The sequence below is a fragment of the Brachyistius frenatus genome, unplaced genomic scaffold (genome assembly GCF_029030835.1).
Source record: "Brachyistius frenatus isolate BFR_SWC_R1_liver_20210118 unplaced genomic scaffold, ASM2903083v1 Contig_396, whole genome shotgun sequence".
Taxonomy (NCBI): domain Eukaryota; kingdom Metazoa; phylum Chordata; class Actinopteri; family Embiotocidae; genus Brachyistius; species Brachyistius frenatus.
Window position 1 is genome coordinate 149,530 of NW_027210995.1, and position 21,127 is coordinate 170,656.

A 21,127-nucleotide genomic window follows, 5' to 3' on the forward strand; every position below is an offset into this window, starting at 1 on the left:
AAGTAAATGAATTTATGTTCCACCACTTTGCTTTATTAACGCCGATATTTTACAACTTTGTAAAAAAATGTCTGGCATTTCCAGGACGGACGGAAACATTTTCGAGGCCGCCGACCGGCCTCCGACCCGTCGGCCCGAGAGCGGCCAAGAGTTTGAGATTCCACAAGACTCCCGCTGCTCCGATTTCCGCGTTCCTCAAAGGCCTCGGATCCAGACGGAGGTCGGGGGTCGGGCTCGGGACTTTTCCCAGGTCCGCCGCCAAGAACAAACCGACCTCGCCGCTCCTCCCCCGCCACGAACTGGCGCTCGTCCTCCCTCGCGAGTCCGAACGGATGACCTCGCCGACAGAGAAGAGCCGGTCGGCCGAGCACGAGGAGGCGAAGACGGGGTCGGCGACGGGGTCGGCGACGGGGTCGAAGACGGGGTCGAAGACGGGGTCGAAGACGGGGTCGACGGGCCCGGGGAGACGGAGAGCGAGTCCGTCGGAGGGGAGAGGAGGGAACGCGTCGACGGGGTGAAAGGTCAGTTCGAGGCTGGTGGAGAGACGACTTTTTTTCTGACTTTTATCCTGTAGTTTTACCTCTCGAAGGACATTTTAAATCCTCTTCTTTGAAAGATAATGTGTCCGTTAAACAAACAAAAAAAAAAAGAATCGTCACTTAACATTTACTCCTCCGTTAAAAATGCACAATCTAAGACAATTTAAGTATAATTCTTTTCAAAAGTGTAACCGCTGTCCCCCACTTTTACTTAAAAGTCAGTTCTTAGTAGATGTGCGCTGCAGGTTTTGAGTTTCCACATCGTGTTTTTGTGATGTCACAAAATCCTGCTTTTTTTTATTTAATTTTTTTTTTAAAAATCAAAGAAGAGATTTACAATTCTTACATTTTTCTAAATTTCAAACAGCAGTCAGATGCCCTAACGGATGCAGATTCAGGTTCAGCTGGAACCGTTCTTCCCGTCAGTGCAAAAATGGACCCTGAATTTTAAGAAAAAAAGTGAAATGTTTAAACATTCAAAACAAACAACCAAAGACACTCACTTTATTGCCGTCCCTTATGTGAATACAATTATGTCTCCCATCAATTCAATTAAAAGAGGACGTGATCTCATACGTGAGTATTTTTTAAATTAAAAAAAACAATTATTATTATTATTTTTTTTACTTTACAGGGAAACTCTCGAAGATTCGATCTCTGAAAGCAGAAAAGAAAAGCGAAGATCTGGACGAGACGCGAGCTGTACGGGGATTTCACAGGTAGAACACTTCGCTGCCGTCCTGTTTCGTTCATCTTATCGACCGATCGACAATCTGTCGCGTTAGCAGCTCTGCAGCGGCCGGAGAGGAAGTCGGTGTCGTGTTGTTGTTTTATTATCAGCGCAGCGTGGTGCCCACGTTGTAAGTTTCTCGTTTGACTATCTTTTCTTTCCCTCCTCCAGACTGCACGCAAACAGCAAATCTGACCCACTAAAAAAACAAAACAGCCCTGCTTTATCTCCCGTCAGCTTAAATGTCAAATCACCTGCAAAGTTTTACAACCTCATGTTCGGAGCAACGAATGGAGGTTTTCTTTTTAAACATTTGTTTTTATCTTGTACCCGTTTTAGTCGGTAAAATCTTGACTGAACTCTGTCAGACTGAAATATCTCAACAACTACGTGACGGATCGCCGTGAAATTCAGATCGTTCATGATGCTTTGCGGGATGAATCATAAGGAATCCGGCGGTCCTTGGATTTTCCCCCCGGCAACAACTTTTTATTGTTTAATATTTCAAGCTTTAAGTTAAATGTCATCGGCAAACACCGGATGGATTTACTTTTCTAAATCTGGTTCAGAAATCGTTCCCGTTGCCTCAATGAATCGTACTAACTTTGGTACTTCATTGTGTTTTAGAACTTTTTTTTTTTTTTTTTGAAGAAGGTTTTTATATATATTTATATATGTTGGCCAATATACAACAATATCAAAACTCTCTCTGCAGAACATAATGCAGAAAAAGAAGCTTGAAGTAACTAAGAAATGATTCTGTTTATGTTTTTTCAGTCGAGTCCAGTAAAGTTTCCTGTTTCAGTTGACTGATATCAGTGTTGACTATAAACGGTATAATATCCCACGTCCAGTACAGATCTTTTGTCAAAAGTATTTAATAACCATATTTGAGGAATAATTGCATTAACAGTGTGTTTATATGTACTCTGTATACATTATATAATGTTTTTACTCCCTAATATCGACATCGGCCTCCAAGATCCGGTATCGGTCGGGCTCTGGTGTGTTTGGTGGTCCGCCTGTCTGATATTGAAAGCATAAAAAAAGGAGGATTAGTTTATTTCCGTGTACAAAATATATTCATCAAACTTGAGTCTTTGTTGAGAAATGAACATAACACACTGAAAATAACAACACGGTTCACGGAGTTGTTGTTTTTTTGTCGTGTCCACGTGTTTTTCCATTTGGAAGATTCCGTCGCTGATTTCCAGCCGCTCGTCTCGTCACCGCCTTCCTCCGGCTTCCTGCGACGGCCGTGGCCGTCGACTCGCAAGTGTCATGATTATTTGTACTGTTTTGCAATATCTCTTTCATAAGTTTCTTTGTCTGTGTATCAGAGAAGGAGCGGATGAGTTCACGAGTGGCTGCGCGGAGGATAATATCGAAAGAGCAACGAGAAATCACTGCAGTCGGCACAAACTGGAATCCAGCCAAGTCCAGGTCGGTCTTTTTTTTTCTCTTTTTTTTCTTTTTTTTTTAAATGTAATACCTTTTTTAAAATTTTGCATCTTCAATTAAAAGCCCACCTTCGTCACGACGGTTTACAGCGAAGGATTTTTTTTTTTTTTTTTTTTTAAATCTGCGGTGAAACAGTTGTTTCGGTTGGATTTATCCACGGTGATGAAAAGATCACCTGTCGCTTCCTTTAAGCTGCAGAATATGTTGGTTTGACTATTAGGAAGTTGGTTGCTTAACAAACCGCTTCACATGACATCATGGGCCTGTTTCACACACACACACACACACACACACACACACACACACACACACACACACACACACTGAGCTGTATACAGTCATTTTGATTGGTTTCTTCAGGCGTATCAAAGGTGGACTTGTGAAACTTGTTGGTGTCAGAGTTAATAATAATAATAATAATTATAGTAATCTACTATCGTGTCTGAATCCTTCCTTCTACGCCGCCCACCTCCCGCAGCAACGTTATGCAGCAGAACTGGAAGCGCCGGTGCTGCAATTTCTGAGATAACGAGCTCTCCTCAGGAATTACTTTCCACCTCAGCGATTCGACAAAAGCATTGAGAGTCCGAGGAAAGCGTGAAACCCGACCGTTCGCCTCCTTTCTTTTGGACGACAATACATCGCTGCTGGGAAACTCCAACGTCTGACTAATGCCGATTTATTCATCGTCGTACCCAGAAAACCCGACCGGGTTTCTGTTTGAAAGCCGGAGTATCAGCCGCGTGAGCTGGAGGTTTTGGATGACTTTGCGTTTGTGCCGTCCAGGACAAGTCGCTGCTGGAGACGATTAGTGCACCTCGGCGGGGCGTGGCGGCTCTTTGACACACGCAGAGTATTTGACATACCGGCAGAGTCCACCGTGCGAACTGTGTTTTTGTAGCAAATAAAAGGCCTCAGGTGTCGCTGGGTTTTTACAGGAAGGGTTTAACGTGGCCGCCGGGTTCGTGTGAAGTCGAGCAGAAAAACAAAAACCAGAACAGGTTTCTGTGCAGATCGGCTCCAATCACGAGACGCGATTCAACGTCCTTTACAAGCGTTAAAGTCTTTAAAAAAAAAAAAAAAAAAAGCAACTTCTTCGAGACTCTGAGGGAGAAAAAAAAAAAAAAAACATTTTGCAGAGAAGCTTTTTATTTATTTATTTTTTTAAACACGCGGTTCGGTTTTACCCCCAAAAAACTGCATCGACTTCAGAATACCAAAATCTGGATTTGAGCGCAAGATTTAGCGAGATTGAATACGTATGTTTTATGTTTTAGAAAAGTGTTGATTCAGCTGTATGACCCCGCCGTAAAACATTTAAATAAAAACAAAAAAAACAATCAATTCAACATGTGTTTTCAATCTTGCAAAATCCTGCATATTAAGTGGGACGACGGCAGAAACATCAGAGAGGGAAGTTTATCAGCTGCTGGGTTATTTGGGATCATCGTCACTTCTTGACCTTCATTAGCTCGAAGGTATTTCCTGTTTTCTGGTTTCATCGGGTGTGATGACGATGACGATGACGATGATGATGATGATGATGATGATGATGATGATGATGATGATGGAGAGAGGTTAAACCCACTGTGGCCTAAATCTGTGCAAACATTTACAAACACACTCCCACCTGATCAGATCAACACGAGTCACGTATGAGAGCTGCATGTTTTCCGTGTGTGTGTGTGTGTGTGTGTGTGTGCGTGTGTGTGTGTGTGTGTGTGTGTGTGTGTGTGTGTGTGTGTGGTGTGCGTACGTGTGCACACGCAGGATCTCAGGCGGCAGGTGGAGGAGAGAGACTCCGATTGGTCGGTAGTTCGACGCCAGCTGGAGGCGCTGACGAGAGAAAACGCCGACCTGAGGAGGAAACTGTCGGCGAGGCCGCGGTGCCGCCTGGTGGCCGGCGGAGGCACTGCAGCAACGCCTGCGCTGACGGAGGTAAAATATACTTTAATACTATACTGTAATATAGCTTTTATCGTTTTTGTTTTTTTCGTGAAACCAAAACGAACAACTCTCTTATAAAGCTACAAAAATTGTGAAATTAAATGTTTTGAAAGAACTTAAAATTGTCTTAAAATTTCAATTTTTTTTTTTTTTTTTGCTGTATAAAAGCATTTTTCATGTCAAATGGAAAGTGTTGATTTGATTTAATTCTCAGTTAAACAGGTTCACTGTAAAACACATCAATCGCAATGTTATTTATATATTTTGTATAATAAATGTGCTCTCAGTCTCCTATATTTTTAAAAAAAATTGGGTTTAAATAAAGTGCGTAAGTTCTGCTTATACATTTAATGTTTACAGGTGTCCTCTACAGTTTCAGCCATGTACTCAGGTTTTGTTTTTTTCTTTTTGGCCTCATGCAACAATATTTTCATTTTCTCTCAGGTTTGCTCATAGAAACTCACTGACTGGACAGCATGTCATAACTTGTTTGTTGATGAAAGCCACTTGTTTGTGACGAGGTGCACATACTGTATGTGAGATTTTATCATCTGCATTACGAAACCCCCCCCCCCTCCAAAAAAAAAAAAAGAAAAAGAGATGTCCATATAAGGCCGCTTGCTCTGTTTCCTTCGGGAGACGTTTCAGCTTTAAAAAAAACAACAACATTTGAATAAAAAAGAGGAATTTCACACCTCAGAGCGTCAAATCCTGCCGCGAGTTTATTTATGACGAGTTTATCCGCGTTAGAAGTAAAGGACCCAAATTCATGAAATATTAATGCTACAGCTGCAGTCAGACATAAAATGACGCTCTAAAAAACATCTTTCAATTCAAGAATGATTATTATGAACCTCCATGTGACACTGACACAATAATATGCTCCCAAAAATAATCTGACGAAAAGAATATGAAGTTTGAAAGAAGCTTTTCTAAGTTATATTTTTTGGGGGGTGAATTTTTTTTTTAATCATATTTAAAATCCATGCATGTTTTTTTTGGGGTCAATATATGACTCATGGACAACTAATACAGTTCAAGTACAGGAAAATAAAAATAAATACCATTAATGCTTTTACATATTGCTTTTATTTTCCACATAAAGAACCACATCTGTTTGTACGAGTTGTTCTTCCACGAGATCCACTGTTTCATAAACTAATTAAATCTGTTTTTTTTATTACTGGAAATGCAATCCCTTAAAAAAATAAAAAAAAAAAAATCAATATTTCAAAACCCCGTTCATCCGATAAGAAAAAAAAACGTGCATTATGTGGAGAATTCAATTTGCTCTCATTCAGCTTTTGGCAAAAACACATTTCCCTCTGCGGTCTCCGGGATGCTGATGACTTTTGTTTTTGCCTTTTACGCAGAGATTCTCTCGGGTTTAAAAATGCTCTCCGTCAGGAAATAAACGAAGCCACGCTGCCCTCTGCTGGCTCTGAGTTTAACTTCCTTTATTAGAGAGAAAAAGGTGCTCGGATACTTATCGTTGCGCTTTTAACTCCATAAGTGTTGTATTTTTTATTTTTTTCCCTCCACGTTACAACTCCTCCGTGTTTGTTTGCTTTGTGCAGAAAGGTCACCTTTGTGTCCGCCGTGTAAATCGTTTGTCGGTGTCAAATTATTCAAGTCTATGATCTATGATACGCCGTTAAGTGGTTCTTAAGCCCCCCCCCCACCCCCCTCCCCACTTCCTGGCAATAATTCATGAGGGCCTGACGAAAGATGGTGTCAAAAGCACTGAGTGACCTCATTACATGTTCATGATGTGAAAGTCGATATGTTGCGGCGCGTCGCCGCCCCGAACTTGATTTTACCCTCCGAAGTAAAATAGGTTCAAAAGAAATTCACAAAATACGACATTAAAGTGTCAATAAATCGAGTCTTAAACTGAATTCGGAGCCAATGGGTCAGCAAATAAACTAATAAAATTGCAATTGAATGTGTTATGAGTTCAATCAAATCTAAATGTGTTATTCAAACACCATTTAAATGTATAACCATAAGTTACGCACTCCATTTAATCTCATAAAAAAAAATATATATATATATATAGGACACTGACAGCACAATTATTATATAAAATAAACAAATAAAATTGCAATTGGATGTGTCATGAATGAAATAAAAATGAACATTTATTAATCAAACACCATTTGAATGTATAACCATAAATTACGCACTTCATTTAAACCCATCAAAAAAAAATATGGGACTCTGACAGCACAATTATTATATAAAATAAACAAATCAAATTGCACTTCTTTTTTTTTTTTAGTTTTAGTTTTACATTGATGAACTATGAATGAAATAAAATAGCACACTTTCCATTTGATGTGTAAAATAGTTTCAACGCAGCAAAAAAAAAAAAAAAAAAAAGTTTGCGGCACTTACAAATATTTTAGTAGCTGGAGGGTAGTTAATGATTTTGAGACCTACACTGATAAGAATATACACGATAATTAAAATGTAATCGACGGACCTGAAGCGCTGCAGATGAACTCTCGACCTCACGAAGATTTGTTTTTGATCTCGAGGTGCAGCCGCTTTCACCCGACGGCTGCGACCCGGTGACTCCGAACAACGGGACAAAAACAGTCACGTTCCTCAACGGAGACATCAAACTCACTCAGGAGGACGGGAAGGAGGTGCGCTGACGGACGTTATTCCCACCAGGACTTTGATCATCCTTTTTTTTATTGTTTTCGTTATCAAACGGTGATTTTAATGGGTTTTTTTTTTCTCTTTTTGATCTTGCGTTACAGGTGTATCACTACGCCGCTTCGCAGACGACGCAGACCACCTACCCGACCGGTCTGACGGTCATTCGCTTCGCCAACAAGCAGATCGGTGAGCGAGCGGATTTTATATAATTATACATTTCATATCGTATATTCGTCTTTTTTTTTTTTTTTTTTTTAAAGTGACTGCAATCAGTATTTATACAAACGAGCGGTTCCAACGAAGAGATCTGATTGGTCGACTGTACGTTTGGAAACGCGCTCGAATCAAGACAATCAAAGTATCACTCCGCCGTCTCCATGGCAACGTCGTAACTATCCGCGTCGGACCGAAGCGCGAACCGTTTTTTGAAAGTCTAAACTTCAATAACTTTGGATCGAAGCAGAATATTTAGTTCGATTCAAAACGTGTCGTGACATTTGGAAATGGTTACATATATGTTATTTTTTATTATTTATACTTTTGTATTATGCGAAGCTCTGGAAAACTGTTAGTTTTTTTTCCAGCAGAAATCTCAGTTACAACAAGACTGAGCTAGCGAAGCAGTTTAGTGTTTCTCTGCGCTGTGTTTATTCAGTTTTAGAAACCCCACCACGTAGAAATCCTCTCCGTTACTAGGGTCGTTGCTAAGGGTCGGAGCTACTTCCTGGAGCAGCAAACGCTGCGTGCGTTACATGAGAGTCTACCGACGTGACTGATTTGTTTTCCAGTTATAAGTCACGCCCCAGGCGTTGCCGTGGAAACGGAGATGGCACCAACCAAAAAAAGTGTTATATTTTGAGAGCGAATTGGCCACGATGTGAATACATTCTGATTACATGTTTTAATTTAGTTCCAAGTTTTGCTCACGAGTTCACGATATCAACGAAGAGGATGATGTCAGTGTTCACAACTTGTTTCTGCTGCCCCCAAGTGGCCAAAAAAAAAAAACACAAAAAAAAGAACAACGTATTGTTGATAACTATGGAAAGATTATATAAATCTCATTATGAACATCGTTGCTCGGGTGAAAGTTGTCCCATGTACAGATGTCATCATGTAATGTAAATGTAAATGTCAACGTCCCTTCGTAAAACCAAGAGTCGACGCTGGTCTGATCGGTCGCCAGCCGGAGGAACGTATCAGATTAAACCTGAACATCTCCCAAAATGGAAAAAGTTTTAAGTGACGACGGCCTCCCAGTGTTGTATTTCCCTCATAACGCGTCTCCTTCGGTAACAGAGAGGCGACACCCCGGGGGGAAGAGAGAGATCCTGTTTCCGGACCAGACCGTCAAGTATTCGGAGCCCGACGGCAGCGAGGCGACGATCTTCCCCGACGGCACCGTCGTTCGGCTTTCGGCGTGAGACTGGAGTCATTACTTTACGGAGGGATGAGCGTCAGGGTGTCTGCGGGGTCACAGAGCCGCTAGCTGCCAGGCAGCTGACGGGTCTGCTCATGAATAAATGAACGATATTAATGCACCGGGAGGGGAAACCAATAACACGACGTGACGTTCAAACTTCAACATATACGGTTAAGAGTTGGCGTTGAAATTGACTTTAAGGCTGGAAAAATCTCTTTTCACAAAGGAGACCTGGTCAAACTTATAAACGTATTAAAATCCAGCATACCTAAAACTATATACAAAATCCTACAATAAAACAGATCAATTAAACAAAACACGTGGAAAAACAGTCAGCAATGTCTCCAATGTCAGTCACAAGTTTGCTTTTTAATTTATTTAACATTTTGTCAAATCGTCTCTTAAAAGGATGTTAAATTTACTTTTTGCAGTTTTTTTTATTAAAAAAAAGTATTTTTTTAAATATTATTCTGAAGCGAATTTATGGATATTAGAGCTGAAACGTGAAATAATAGTTTTTAACAAATACCTCAATATTTCAATAATATTGTAGGCAAGACTGTTGGTGCTTCATAAAAAGATTTACATGATGCGATTTTTTGATGAATAATCAAGAATAATGTGGATTTTAGTTACTTAAAGTGTGTGAAGGAAAGAAAGGAAATAGGATATTAATTACGCAGCCCTAACGGATGGTTTTGTTACGACGGACATCTAGTATCAACGTTTAGATTATATTTACTAAAATATTATTTAAAATAAACAAAAAAAAGTTAAAAATGTTTTTTTTTTAGGTCATTTCTGCTTCCTGGACTTTTATTTTGTCCTTCAGGTCAGGTGATAAGATGGTGGAGTTCCCCAACGGTCAGAGAGAAGTCCACACCTCCGAGTACAAGAGGAGAGAGTATCCCGACGGGACGGTGAAGACCGTCTACGCCAACGGACGACAGGAAACCAAGTACGCGTCAGGCCGAGTTCACGTCAGAGGCATCGTTTACTCTCAAAATTAGTGCACGTGTGAGTTCATTCTTCAGCACTGATAAACGCTCTGCTATCTTTAATAATAAAAAAAAATCAAATAAAAAAAACTGATAACAGCTTATAACGCAGTGATTTAATCTGACTGCTTTTACATGGAAGAATCTTTGGCGTAAAGAAATTATTTTACACAGAATTGAGTGATAATATGGTTTCTGCAATACAAACAAAAAGGAAAACAAGGGAATTGAAATTAAACATACAGCCTTAATGTAATGTTACATATGTATTGTACATATTTATTCTTTCTTAGAAAAACAAACATGTCAGTCATAGACCGGATATAAAAGAGTTCGTAGCTTCCAGGTCTGTAAAATGGTTCTGATCCAGAAGTGTCTTCAGCTGCAATACCAGCGAGTGCCACTAGAGGTCGGCTCCAAAAAGCCTCCGGCTCCATAGACTCCCATTCAACTTCTCTCATCAAATCCAAAGTGAATAAAATGTGTCCATCAGTTATCTCGGTGTTGTTAGCTAAAGTCACTCCTTCTTATTAGTTTTCTGGAGGTCCATCTGAAAATAATCCCTCATTCATTAGAAAAGAAGATTCAAAAAGCTGTGTCTTTGGGGGCGTGTCTGTTTGATTGACAGGCCTGTGGTGCAGTCAGGTTACGCCCATCGGTGGGCGGGACGCAGTATCACCGGGGTTTCCAATCAGATCAAATCAGGTCCTCCACTCGTCCAAATATGGTCACTTCCTGCTCCGAACCGGCAAAGATGGCGACGGCCAAAATTCTAACTCGAGGCTTCACAATGGCCGTTCACGAACCGACGGGTGACGTCGCTGCTGGTTGTCGCTTGTTCAGAGCTCAGCAGCAAATCTAGAAAGAAAAATGTAAAAAAACCAATTTGTTTCACACAAACATCCCAAGTCTTTTTCTTTTACGACAACCTGTGAACGCCTCATCGGGTCACCTGGTCTGAGATCAGCGGTGTAGTTTCGTGGTTTCAGAGGGTTTGAAGCACCGACTGAGCAGCGGAGGATCTTTCGGCCCCCACAACAGTGAATCAAAGTCGTCTTCACCGTCCGCGTCCGTCCTCGCCTCCTCCTCCGTCCTCCGCCTCGTCCCGTCCGACCGGCCCGAAGCCAGCCGACCCGTCAGACGGTGCAGCTCCTGTACGACCGTCGCAACGTCCAGTTCGTGCCGCGAGGCCTTCAGGGTGGCCGCGTTAAACGGGAACGTCCGGATGAAGTCTCCGACTCGGAGCGGAGGAACGTGTTGTCCTCTCGGAGCTGCGGTTCCGTCGATCCTCTCGGGCCGGTGACTCCGGCTGCGGATCGATCACAACGTTGGACATGTTAGCGTGGCGGGACCTTTTTTTTATTTTGTCCCGAAGCGGCTTTTGTTTTTGCAGCTGCTGCTTCCTACCACAACTTTTGCAATTTTTTTTGAAGACATGAAATGTAGTTTTTAACAAAATGATGAAAAGCTTCTGAAACTAAATTTAGGTCAAGTTAAACTTTAAGTTGTTATTGGAACCGAGAATGATCTAATACCAATGATGGTAATACGTTCACATGTGTTCGATTGAAATGACTCTTTTTTTTTGTTGACTGTTAGTTATTATGTAAAAAAAAACCCTATGAAACATTACTACTACTTACTACTTCACAGGTTTTATCAATTAACACAAAAATACTAAGTTACTAAAAATCCAACAAAAATGTATCTGCCTGTCTTTTTTTACGCTTATATTTGAATTAATGAGGAATTATTTTCAGATGGACCTCCAGAAAACGAATAAGAAAGAGCGACTTTAGCGAACAACACCGAGATAACTCGTGGAGAAAATGTATTGACTTAGAATTTAGTCAGAAACGTTTTAATGGGAGTCTATGGAGGCTTTTTGGAGCCGACCTCTAGAGGCGCTCGGTGGTATTGCAGCTTTAAGGCTCTTCCGCATCGGGCCTCGTTTTTCAGACCCGGGAGCTACGAACACTTTTAAAGTTCCGTTGTAAATCATCGTGGTGAGTAATAGTGATCATTGATCATCGATCATTTGTCGTTGCCGTGTCTGTAAATACCTGTAAATGTTCGGTAGCTTCCAGCCGGCCGGACGCGGCTCGTTCGCCGTCGACGCGTTTGTCCTTGAGCGTGGGCCGGGTATCACGTTCCGGCTGCGGTCGCCGCGGCTACCAGAAGTGTTAAACACTCCGGCCCGGCCTACGGGGGGAAGGCGTCTTTGGTAGTCGGCGACGAAGGCGCGTTGCCTGGACGGTCTCTGCTTCGTCCTTTCAGCCCGCGACGTCTCGTTCGCGCGCCCTTTCCTCGGCGACGGTCCCCGCGAGAGCGCGGGAACGTGCGACGGGCGGTCCAAAGACGTCCGCCTGCTCCCGCCCCGCCGGTAGGCTCCCTCCCTCAAGACGTCGACCGACGTGTAGTCCATCAAGTCGACGAGGTCGCCGACGAGCCCTTTCTTCACCGCCACGTCCGCCCGGCAGTCCAGCGTCAGCGCCGGGCTGCAGTTGACCTCCAGCAGCCACGGCTTGAACCTCACGTCGACGAGCACGTCGAAGCCGAACAGCTCCACGCAGTTGGGGCAGGGGGGCGCGGACGGCGCCACGGCGAGGAGGGTGAGCGTGACGATGCCGCTGATCCGCTGCCACAGGAGCAGCTCGTCGACGTCCTGGCCGCGCAGGAAGTGCCTGAACTTGCTCATGGTCCACTTGCAGCCGCGGCCCACCCGGCCCTTCTCGCTGCCGTAGGAGGCGCCCAGCTTGTTGATGCTGGTGTTGGTAAGGTGGGCGTATGGGTTGCCCAGCGACGACAGGTCGTGCTTCTCGGTGGCGAAGCGCACCAGCCCCTCCTGGTGGATGTAGACGGTGAGCGGGCGGAAGCTCGTCACGCACACGTAGAGCCGCAGGTCGAACTTGTAGCCCGAGATGAGCAGCGGGTCGCTGACGTAGCGCTGGACGATCACGGGGCAGTCGTAGACCAGGTCCCTGACGTCCCCGAAGACGAAGATGCCCCGCCCCCTGGACAGATCCACGGGCTTACATATCCAGTAGGCCGGCGGCCCGCCGGCCGCGCGCAGCTTGTCGTACTCGGCCAGGAAGCGGGTGTAGTCGTTGGGGAGGATGAAGGCGGTGGGGCTGAAGTTGTAGACGGACGAACCGAACGCGGCTCTCATCCGGCGAAGGTTGCGAGCCAAGCAGTCCTTCCAAAGAACCACAAATCATCCCGTTAGATCTTTCTTTTACTGAAATCTCTCGATAGCCGACTTCTGTTTTGGTTTTCTGTCTCCTAATTTCTTTGTTAAGGCCCCGTTGATCTTTGATGTCTAGATTGTTCAAACACTGCGATCAGATCTCAAAAGTGGGATTCTACTGCAAAACACAGTCGACATCAAACCTGAGTACTTTGCTATATGTTACTTATGTTAGTTTTTATTCTGCTGCAAACAACTGAACTCTGCGTTTCGATGAACACGCGTCGGGACCCGTCACCTTCCGCGTGATGCCAGCCGTTTTGGGGTGGTGGTTGAGGCGTTGCCACGGCAGCAGGTCGCGATACTGGGAGTTGCGAAAGGCGGAGCCGCGCCAGTACAGGTTCCAGTCTTCCTCCTCCCGCCGCCCTGCGTCGTACTCCTCCCATCCTCGCTCCAGCAGCACCTCCCTCACCACCTCCGGGCCGCCGTCGTGCAGTCTGAACACCAGCGATGCAGCCATGCGGCATCGCGAGCTGCAGACACAGCGGACGGACGGACGGACGGACGGACAGGTGGAATTAAATACGTGGCTTCGTCCGGGACGCATTTTCTGACAACTTTTTTTTTTTTTTTTCTACGCAGGTTTTGGTGACCAATAACTTTTAAGACCTCAATTCAAAGAGGATAAATATTACGGATAACTTAGCTGCGCTTCTCTGCAAATTAAGTTTCGAATGTTGTTTTAGCTCGTGCAAAATTAAAGATGAAAAACAGATGAAAACTGACAACAGAGTTGAAAAAAAACAAAGGCAGAAATCTTTTCGGGGATCATAAGTTGCAACTTTTATATGACAAGGCTAAAAAAAAAAAAAAAATTAAGTCTAAGAGCAGGAAGTCACAAAAATTGCAGTTCCTTAAATGGCCACCAGAGGCTGGTGTGTTAAAAGCAGCTAATTTTGCAGCAGAAATAAACACGTTTACACGCCCGGTACAAAACAACGGTTCTGACCTCTACAGCTAAGTTGTGTATCTGTGACAACTGCATAATTGAGGGCTGTGTAGCTTTGATTGACAGCTGGGTTGTCAGCTGATCGGTCAAGGAAAGTTATTGCATTTCACTATGTTTGTGTACTTTTACTGTAACGTGGTAAATCTGAGAAGCCCCAAACAAACCTGACACTTGGTTATCTGCTCAGACGGAAGGATCCGACTAGAGCTTCAAAGTACCAGCTTACCAACACGCACTTAATCAAATTACATTTATTCATTATCTGAAAAAAAACCCAACCAGCGCTACATTTCAGACTGATAATATCTAATAAATCTAATGAAGGTAAACGAGCCCCACACAAACACTAATAAAATGTCACTTCTTAAACAAGTTCAAAAGATACAAGTACAGATATTTCTACAACTAAATTTGCAATAAAATGAAGACATGCGTGTATAATAATGTGTAAATTTAGAGGCTTTTCCACATTGAAAATGACACTTATGGAGGAGAAACTAAAATATATGAACCAGAAACTTTTTTCCAAATAAATTGTTAATACAAACGTCTTACCTTTAAATTAAATGCACATTAACTGAAAGTCTTTTCCTCCCGTAGGGTGAACGTTCAGTGTTTCCTCTCGGTGTGGAGACGGCAGGCCGTCGGCTCTTTTAGCTCCGCCTACTGACACAAACAGGAACTCACTGTTTGTGGAGAGGAAACATCTATCGTACAGAACAATGGTTGTTAGACGCACCTGCTGTTGTCATCATAGAGATTCAAACACAGAGGAAAGTTACACAATGATGTCATCACGGTAAATCAATCAAACTCTATTTCTTTAGCACTTTTCGTACATTTTGTTTTGCGTTTCAAAGTGCTTCACAGATGATTGACAGGCCATTAATAAGACGGTTGTCGACCAGAAAAATAAAATCAATTTGTGATGAATAAAAAAAAACAACAACACTATTTCACTGCTCTTAGTCATTTTAGCTTTTAATCTATCTTTTACATTTCTATTATCTCTGTTGTCTTGAGTGCATTTATCTGAGATAAAAACTAGACACTAAAAACAAGAATAAAAAAAGGATGAAGAAATGCATTTTTTTTTTTTTTTTTTTTTTGCCCATACAAACAAAAACTTTATGTATGACATCATTAATATATAATGAAATAAATTTCTGCAGGAAATCGGTGTAACAATGTAGTTTTTCAAAATGTCCTAAATATCATGCGACAGCTTAGAAGACAAATAAAGAATAAAGTCGGGGAGGATTTTTATGTTTTTTTTAATTTTTTTTTATTAAATCTCACTGACAAATTTGAACAAGTTTAACCAGAGTTCATCCGCTCATCTGAAAAAAAGAAGAAAAGTCCGTCGCCCTGCTTCAGCAACGCAGTTGGACTTCCATCTTTCCTGAAAACATACCTGCAACAACAGCAAGAATTTTTACAAAACTCAACTTTAATGTGGAAAAAAAAAATCATCTTAGTTCAATATTCTTCCATTAAAACACAAGTTTTAAATTGTAATCTCAGTAAAAAAAAAAGCATGACCTTTGAGCCCACGTCTGAACATCAGAGTGAGCCTGTTTCTATGGTGATGATAATACAAAATTTGGGTGCACGTTAAACAGAGTTCATTTTGAGCCAACATTTTGTCTTTTAGTCTCATGCATTTATTTTTGTATAGCTCCTATATATTTTTTTTATCTCACCTTTGATTTTTTTATTTGATTCCTTTTATTATTTTATTTCTTATGAAAATGTTCATCTGTTTAATTCTGTTTGATTATGTGCAGCACGTTGGTCAACCTCTGTTGTGTTTAAATGTGCTGTATGAATTGAGGTTTTTGTAGTGTTCCAGTATGACCGCCAGAGGGCGTCACACGCCACCTCACCTACTGAAGGCGCTCAAAGTGCATTATTACAGAGGGTTATGTTTGCCCTGAGTTTGACCTTCCAGACACAGCCACGTCGTTCTCCCTTGACTGAGTGCTGCATCTCAACAGACCGATAATAAATACATAATGTTGTAGATGATTAATATTATTTTGGAGTGGAGAATGAGGAGTTAATCAGGCAGCAGTAGAACAGATTGCTCTGTAAGGCAGAACTCAGGGATAAATATCCAGGGGCTTCAAAGTGTCTGGCAATGTGTCATAAGGAATGCTGCGTTCAGGTACCATAGGAAATACAGCAGTAGATACGTAACAAGAAATGTTGTGTATACAGTATATTCTTTTAGGAAAAGAATAGTTCTTGACTTACTACTTGTTGTTACAACAGTTTTAAACACAGATTTCCGGCTATTTATTATGACCTATGGCCTGTGAACATTATCGGGGTTATCATTCATACTACATTAGTTTTTGATTAACCAGACAGTTTTGTCCAGTGGCGAAAGTAACTAATTTGATTTAATTATGTGCAATTTTGATGTACTTTTACTTTTTCAATTTTATTTAAAAGCAGTTTATATATATTATTTTTTAATGTCAGTTAAATAAAACCACAAACTGTGTAGATCATTATATCACAATTGCTTTTTTAAAATACATTTAATCATTTATATATTGAACTTAAAAAAAAAAAAACAATATTTTATAAAACACAAATTAGAGTTAGAATTTTAAAAGAAAAATTAAATAAAACACACCAAAAAAAACAAACAAACAAACAAATCTTAAAAAAAAAAACGATTTTAGTTCAATTTTTTTTTCGCATTACAAAATAAAAGCTTCCTATTTTTATTTTCCCACGGGGCCCTGAACGCCTCCGCCGGTCGTCTTTGATCACGGGAGTCATGTGACGGTCTGTCATGTGGTGCGGTCACTTCCTCCCTGAATCGGTCCGGAGCAGCGGTCCGCTCCGCTGTATCATGTCGTCTTAGTTCGGCTCGTCAACAAAAACGAGACAAAAACACTCAAACATGTCGTCGCCTCGTTCGTCGAACCGGCGCGCGCCCCCGGTGCTGCCTCTGTGGCTCGCGGCGTGTCTGGGCTGCTTGTTGGTTCGGTCCGGAGCGCAGCAGGAGGACGGCAGCCGGTGGTACCGGGACCTCTGCAGGTAAACGCGCACCTTCGACACCCGGCCCCCGCGGAGCCGCTCCTCCGTCCTCCTTTCTTCTTTTTTTTTTTAAAATACGCGAAATCATCAAATTCAATTAAAAAGCGGAATCAGAAACACGTCAGCTGTTGTGTTGTTCTCCAGGCCGGCGCGCGACCTCCGGCATTAAAACCGACAGTAAAACAGCGCGGGAGTCTTTTTATTTTTTATTATTTGTTGTGTTGCGTGTCTGCAGTTGTGTGAAGAACACGAGTTGTCCTCTTGTCTCTGTTCAAATATTGACTCAGCCCAAAAAAAAAAAAAAGAAAAAGAAAAGCAGGATTCATAACCGGGTGACTCAACCTGGAGGCTCCTCATTGGCCGACGAGCACTTCCTTGTTGTGGCAGCGTTTCTTTTTAGGAATATTGTTTTGCGTGTTCTGCAAAAATAAAACGCTGAAACGAACAACAGTCGTGAAGTTCAAAAAGAAAAACAAAACGGAAACGTGACGTAACAAAATAAAATAAACATCAAACTGGAGCCTCGTAACAAAAAAACACCAAAAATAACAACATGCTTTCCATGTCGTGTTTTTATTATTTTATAAATATATATGTTATATTTATTTTATATATATTTATATATTATTATTATTATATATAGTTATATTTATATATTATATATTTTTATTATTATTATTATTATTTTGTGTGTTTGACACCGTAGCTTCGACACAAAACATCACTCAACTTCAATTGTCGCAGATTATTAGTTATAATGTTAAAATCTTAGTTATTTCATCAAAGTAACGTCACAAAATGTTTTAAACTGGAAAATGAAGCAAATAAAATCCTAAAAAAACAACAACAACCGAGATTTAAACTCACAACAGGACTCCAAAAAAACAAAAAACCAAAACGTTGATTAAAAGTTCTTCGATTGTAACTTGAATTAAGATGAAATTATTTTCATTTTAAGGCGCCGCCATCAAAAACAACATATTTTTTTGGAGCGTACGAGCGCGATCGCGCTGTCGGAGTACAGAAACAGAAAGTACCAGGATGAAGCACTCAAAAAAAAAAACGGTCGCCGATCTTCGGTAGAGGAAGGGGGCGGGACTTAAAGGGCTTATTTCTGTTCCTCCTCGTCCCGCAGCTACAAGTGGGAGGCCATCGACCGAGACCGCCAAGTGAGGTACACGTTGAAGCTCTGCGAGTCTTCGCCGTCGACCAGCTGCGGTCCCGGCGCCGCCGTGTGCGCCCGCCACCTCGCCACCGAAGAAAAAGAGTCTGTCGGTGAGTACGGGGGAGGGGGGGGGGGGGGGGGTCCGATTCAGGGGGTAAATATATCGTAGAGAAGTCGATTATTCTGCTACGCTGTTATATTATTCAAATTACCTAAAAAAACAACAACATCCAGAACAGATTCTTTTTGAAAATAAAGTCAAAATTCTCAAAATTTCAACTTTATTTGTGAAATATCAACATTATTCTCTTCTCTTGTTGTTATTTGTACTTTTTTTTTGTTTTTTAGCGTGGCCCTGATACTCCCCGATGTGCAGCGCAATAAAGTCAAATGACCTAAAAAAAACAACAACATCCAAAACAGAAGTTGTAAATTACACAAAAAGTAAATTACGCCAACAGGAAGTGTCATAAAAAGAACAAACTGCAGCAGAAAGAAAACCGGTTGAAGTCGTGTTATTTCCTGAGCGTGTCGGTCCGTCGTCTCATATTCAATCAGTCAATATTTCGCAGCACATTAGTGTCGCCTCCAGAAACGCCCCCCCCCCCCCCGTGGATCTTGTTTCTGTACGACGCCTTAGACTGCGACACGCTGACGTGCTAATTGCTAAAAAAAAAAAAAAAGACCTTCGAGCCGCGCCCCGTCGCCGCGGAAACCAAATTCAATTTAACGGCGCCCGGCGGGAAATCGCACGAAATGAACGAATCGTCGCTGAAAATACGATGACGAGCGACCCAAAATGTCGTATTTCCTCGTTTCAGTTTCCTGATACTTGTTACCGGGACGATTAATCCAAAAATATCCGAACGCCCTGATTCATAATGAGGATCGTTTCTAGGTTCAGCCAGACATGAACTTATTTTATCTTATTTTATTAACCTAAAAAAAAAAAAAAAAAATCAAGCTAAAGAACACAAACGCTCATTTCACCTTGAAATGAGTTATTTCTGTGCAAATTAAAGCTGCGTTTTTAAGGTTAAAATATGAGATATTTGCCGTTATTAAGCCTCCCGAATGTCACGAGTTGCTGCTTTTCTTTGTGTTACATGATAATAAAGTGAGCATCTCCGGGTTCTGGACGATTAACCGGTCAAAACAAAACCTTCTTATGACGCGATGTTTTTTTTTTTTTTTTAAATTTCCAATGAAAAGTCTGTCGTCTTCCGTTTTACTGCTTAACGCTCCGTTTCTTTGTCTTTGTTTGTCGCTCCTCCATCAATCTCATCCGTTCAGCTTTCAGACACGCTCGCGTCGCATTTCCTCGTTTTATGAGAGAAAAAGAAAACCGGTGAAGAACGAAGGAACACGTCCGTTGATGGTTCTGTTTGCCGTCACGTCTTCTCATTCGGACTGATTTTTAAGCTCGATTCTGCATTTTCACGTTGTTTCAAGGCAGAGATTGTGTTATAAGACCGTACTGGAAATTTGAACAGCTACCAACAGCTTAGATTTTGACACAAGCTTGCTGTGATTATTTTTTTTATTTTTTTTTTAATCTTTTTGAGGCTGTTTCTCAACTTCAGCTTTCATTTTTGTTGTTGTTGTTTTTTTGGGGGGCCCACGGCCTTTCAGGCCGTCAGACGGAGTTATATAATTATATTCAGAGACCACAACAACAACAACAACAACAACTTGTCCTACAGACTGAGGTCGCGACCCCTCCCCTCCCCTCCCTCCCCCCGGTGACAAACTGGTGTTCGGTAGCTCTCCGACAGATTCCTGCCCGGTGACAAAGAGCAGCTCATAAAAAGCTCACGTTGTTGTTGTTGTTGTTGTTGGTGGGCTTTAAAAAAAAAAAAAAAAAAAAAGTATTTCCACTTTCTTTTTAATAAGTTGTTTTTCATGAGGGAGATTCTCCGACTTGGAAAGTAAAAAAAAATAGAAGCGAGATATATATAAAAAAAGAAAGAAAAAAAAAAAAAGGCAACAAGAAGCGGCCTGGTCAGAGTTTAATCACAGCAGCTGACTTATCACATGACGCATGAACACATCATCAGGCACGAACACAAATAGACACGGATCTCATGCTCCTCTCTGGCGCTGACACATTTTGACACTTCTTCTGCTTCCTCAAATCAAAATCTTTGGAGTGAGAACATGTTCACTTCACTGTGGGAGTTCGTGTTTTGATTAAAAAAATAAAAAATAAAATAAAAAGTCCATAAATCAGAGCTACAGCTCAGAAGTTTTTTTTTTTTTTTTTTTTTTTACATTATTTATCATTTTGAATGCTTTTTACATTCATTTTGTGTTTTGTTGTTTTATAATTAAATGTTAGAAACAAGTAAAAAAAACCAACAAAAAAAAAAACCCAGCCGTCTGAACTCTTTTAAATCCAAGATGATGTCTTCAAATTTCTTTTGTTGTCTGACCAACAGTTCAAAACAGATAATCCAATCTGAAGTCATCAATTTGCTGCCACATAGAACAAAGGGAAACTGAAACTGGCTGATTAATGAGTTGCTAAATGTTTGCTGATCACATTCATTGATAAGAGATGGCACCCTTTAGAAGTAATATATAATCTCATAAAAACGTCCCTTTGACATTATGAGTTCTTCTACTTTTAACACTTAAAGTACTTTTATGTGGTATTTTTCTGCTTTTACTTCAGTGAGCTCTTAAATACTTCTTTACGAATGTAAATGGTAAAGAAAAAGCAACAAATCTTTGCTTTTGAGCCACAACCGGAAAAAGTTAGCAAAATTATCGCTTGACAAATTGTGAACAAAAACATTTTCTGTCAGTCAGCTTGTTCAACAAGTACAAACTTCAGCTTTAACTCATCACAGCGTCATGAAAAAATACTCAAGGGCTGCGGACCGAACTTAACTCGCCACCGATCATCGCAGCCTTTCTGTGTGTAAATATTCTGCATGTGCGGGTG

The 21,127-nt window shown here is 41.4% G+C and overlaps 3 protein-coding genes across 3 annotated transcripts in view; 2 read left to right on the top strand and 1 right to left on the bottom strand.

The window, feature by feature from the left end:
• Positions 1 to 9,867, top strand: part of LOC138636675 (uncharacterized) — a 36,335-nt gene extending 26,468 nt beyond the window's left edge. Inside the window, exons 5-12 of the mRNA XM_069724804.1 lie at positions 85 to 521; positions 1,174 to 1,258; positions 2,610 to 2,712; positions 4,501 to 4,668; positions 7,218 to 7,328; positions 7,446 to 7,530; positions 8,644 to 8,764; positions 9,600 to 9,867. Of these exons, the coding sequence (XP_069580905.1) occupies positions 85 to 521; positions 1,174 to 1,258; positions 2,610 to 2,712; positions 4,501 to 4,668; positions 7,218 to 7,328; positions 7,446 to 7,530; positions 8,644 to 8,764; positions 9,600 to 9,777 (1,288 nt within the window). The 3' untranslated portion in view covers positions 9,778 to 9,867. The remainder of the gene's footprint in view (positions 1 to 84; positions 522 to 1,173; positions 1,259 to 2,609; positions 2,713 to 4,500; positions 4,669 to 7,217; positions 7,329 to 7,445; positions 7,531 to 8,643; positions 8,765 to 9,599) is intronic.
• Positions 9,868 to 10,561: 694 nt separating this feature from the next.
• Positions 10,562 to 13,481, bottom strand: ttll2 (tubulin tyrosine ligase-like family, member 2). Its single transcript, XM_069724803.1, has 4 exons — positions 13,251 to 13,481; positions 11,829 to 12,961; positions 10,718 to 11,074; positions 10,562 to 10,623 (listed from the first exon to the last, which is right to left on the bottom strand). The coding sequence occupies exons 1-3, from the start codon at positions 13,470 to 13,472 to the stop codon at positions 10,729 to 10,731; spliced, it is 1,701 nt and encodes a 566-aa protein (XP_069580904.1). The 5' UTR covers positions 13,473 to 13,481; the 3' UTR covers positions 10,562 to 10,623; positions 10,718 to 10,728.
• Positions 13,482 to 16,695: 3,214 nt separating this feature from the next.
• igf2r (insulin-like growth factor 2 receptor) overlaps positions 16,696 to 21,127 on the top strand; it is a 40,461-nt gene continuing 36,029 nt past the window's right edge. Inside the window, exons 1-2 of the mRNA XM_069724802.1 lie at positions 16,696 to 17,015; positions 18,151 to 18,290. Coding sequence (XP_069580903.1) covers positions 16,879 to 17,015; positions 18,151 to 18,290 — 277 coding nt within the window. The 5' untranslated portion in view covers positions 16,696 to 16,878. The remainder of the gene's footprint in view (positions 17,016 to 18,150; positions 18,291 to 21,127) is intronic.

Coding starts and splice junctions, on each gene's coding strand:
- ttll2 (XM_069724803.1), bottom strand. CDS start 13,472: ATGGCTGCATCGCTGGTGTTCAGACTGCACGACGGCGGCCCGGAGGTG. Junction 12,962..13,250: donor CGGCTGGCATCACGCGGAAG/GTGACGGGTCCC, acceptor GTTCTTTGGAAG/GACTGCTTGGCTCGCAACCT. Junction 11,075..11,828: donor AAGCTACCGAACATTTACAG/GTATTTACAGAC, acceptor ATCGATCCGCAG/CCGGAGTCACCGGCCCGAGA.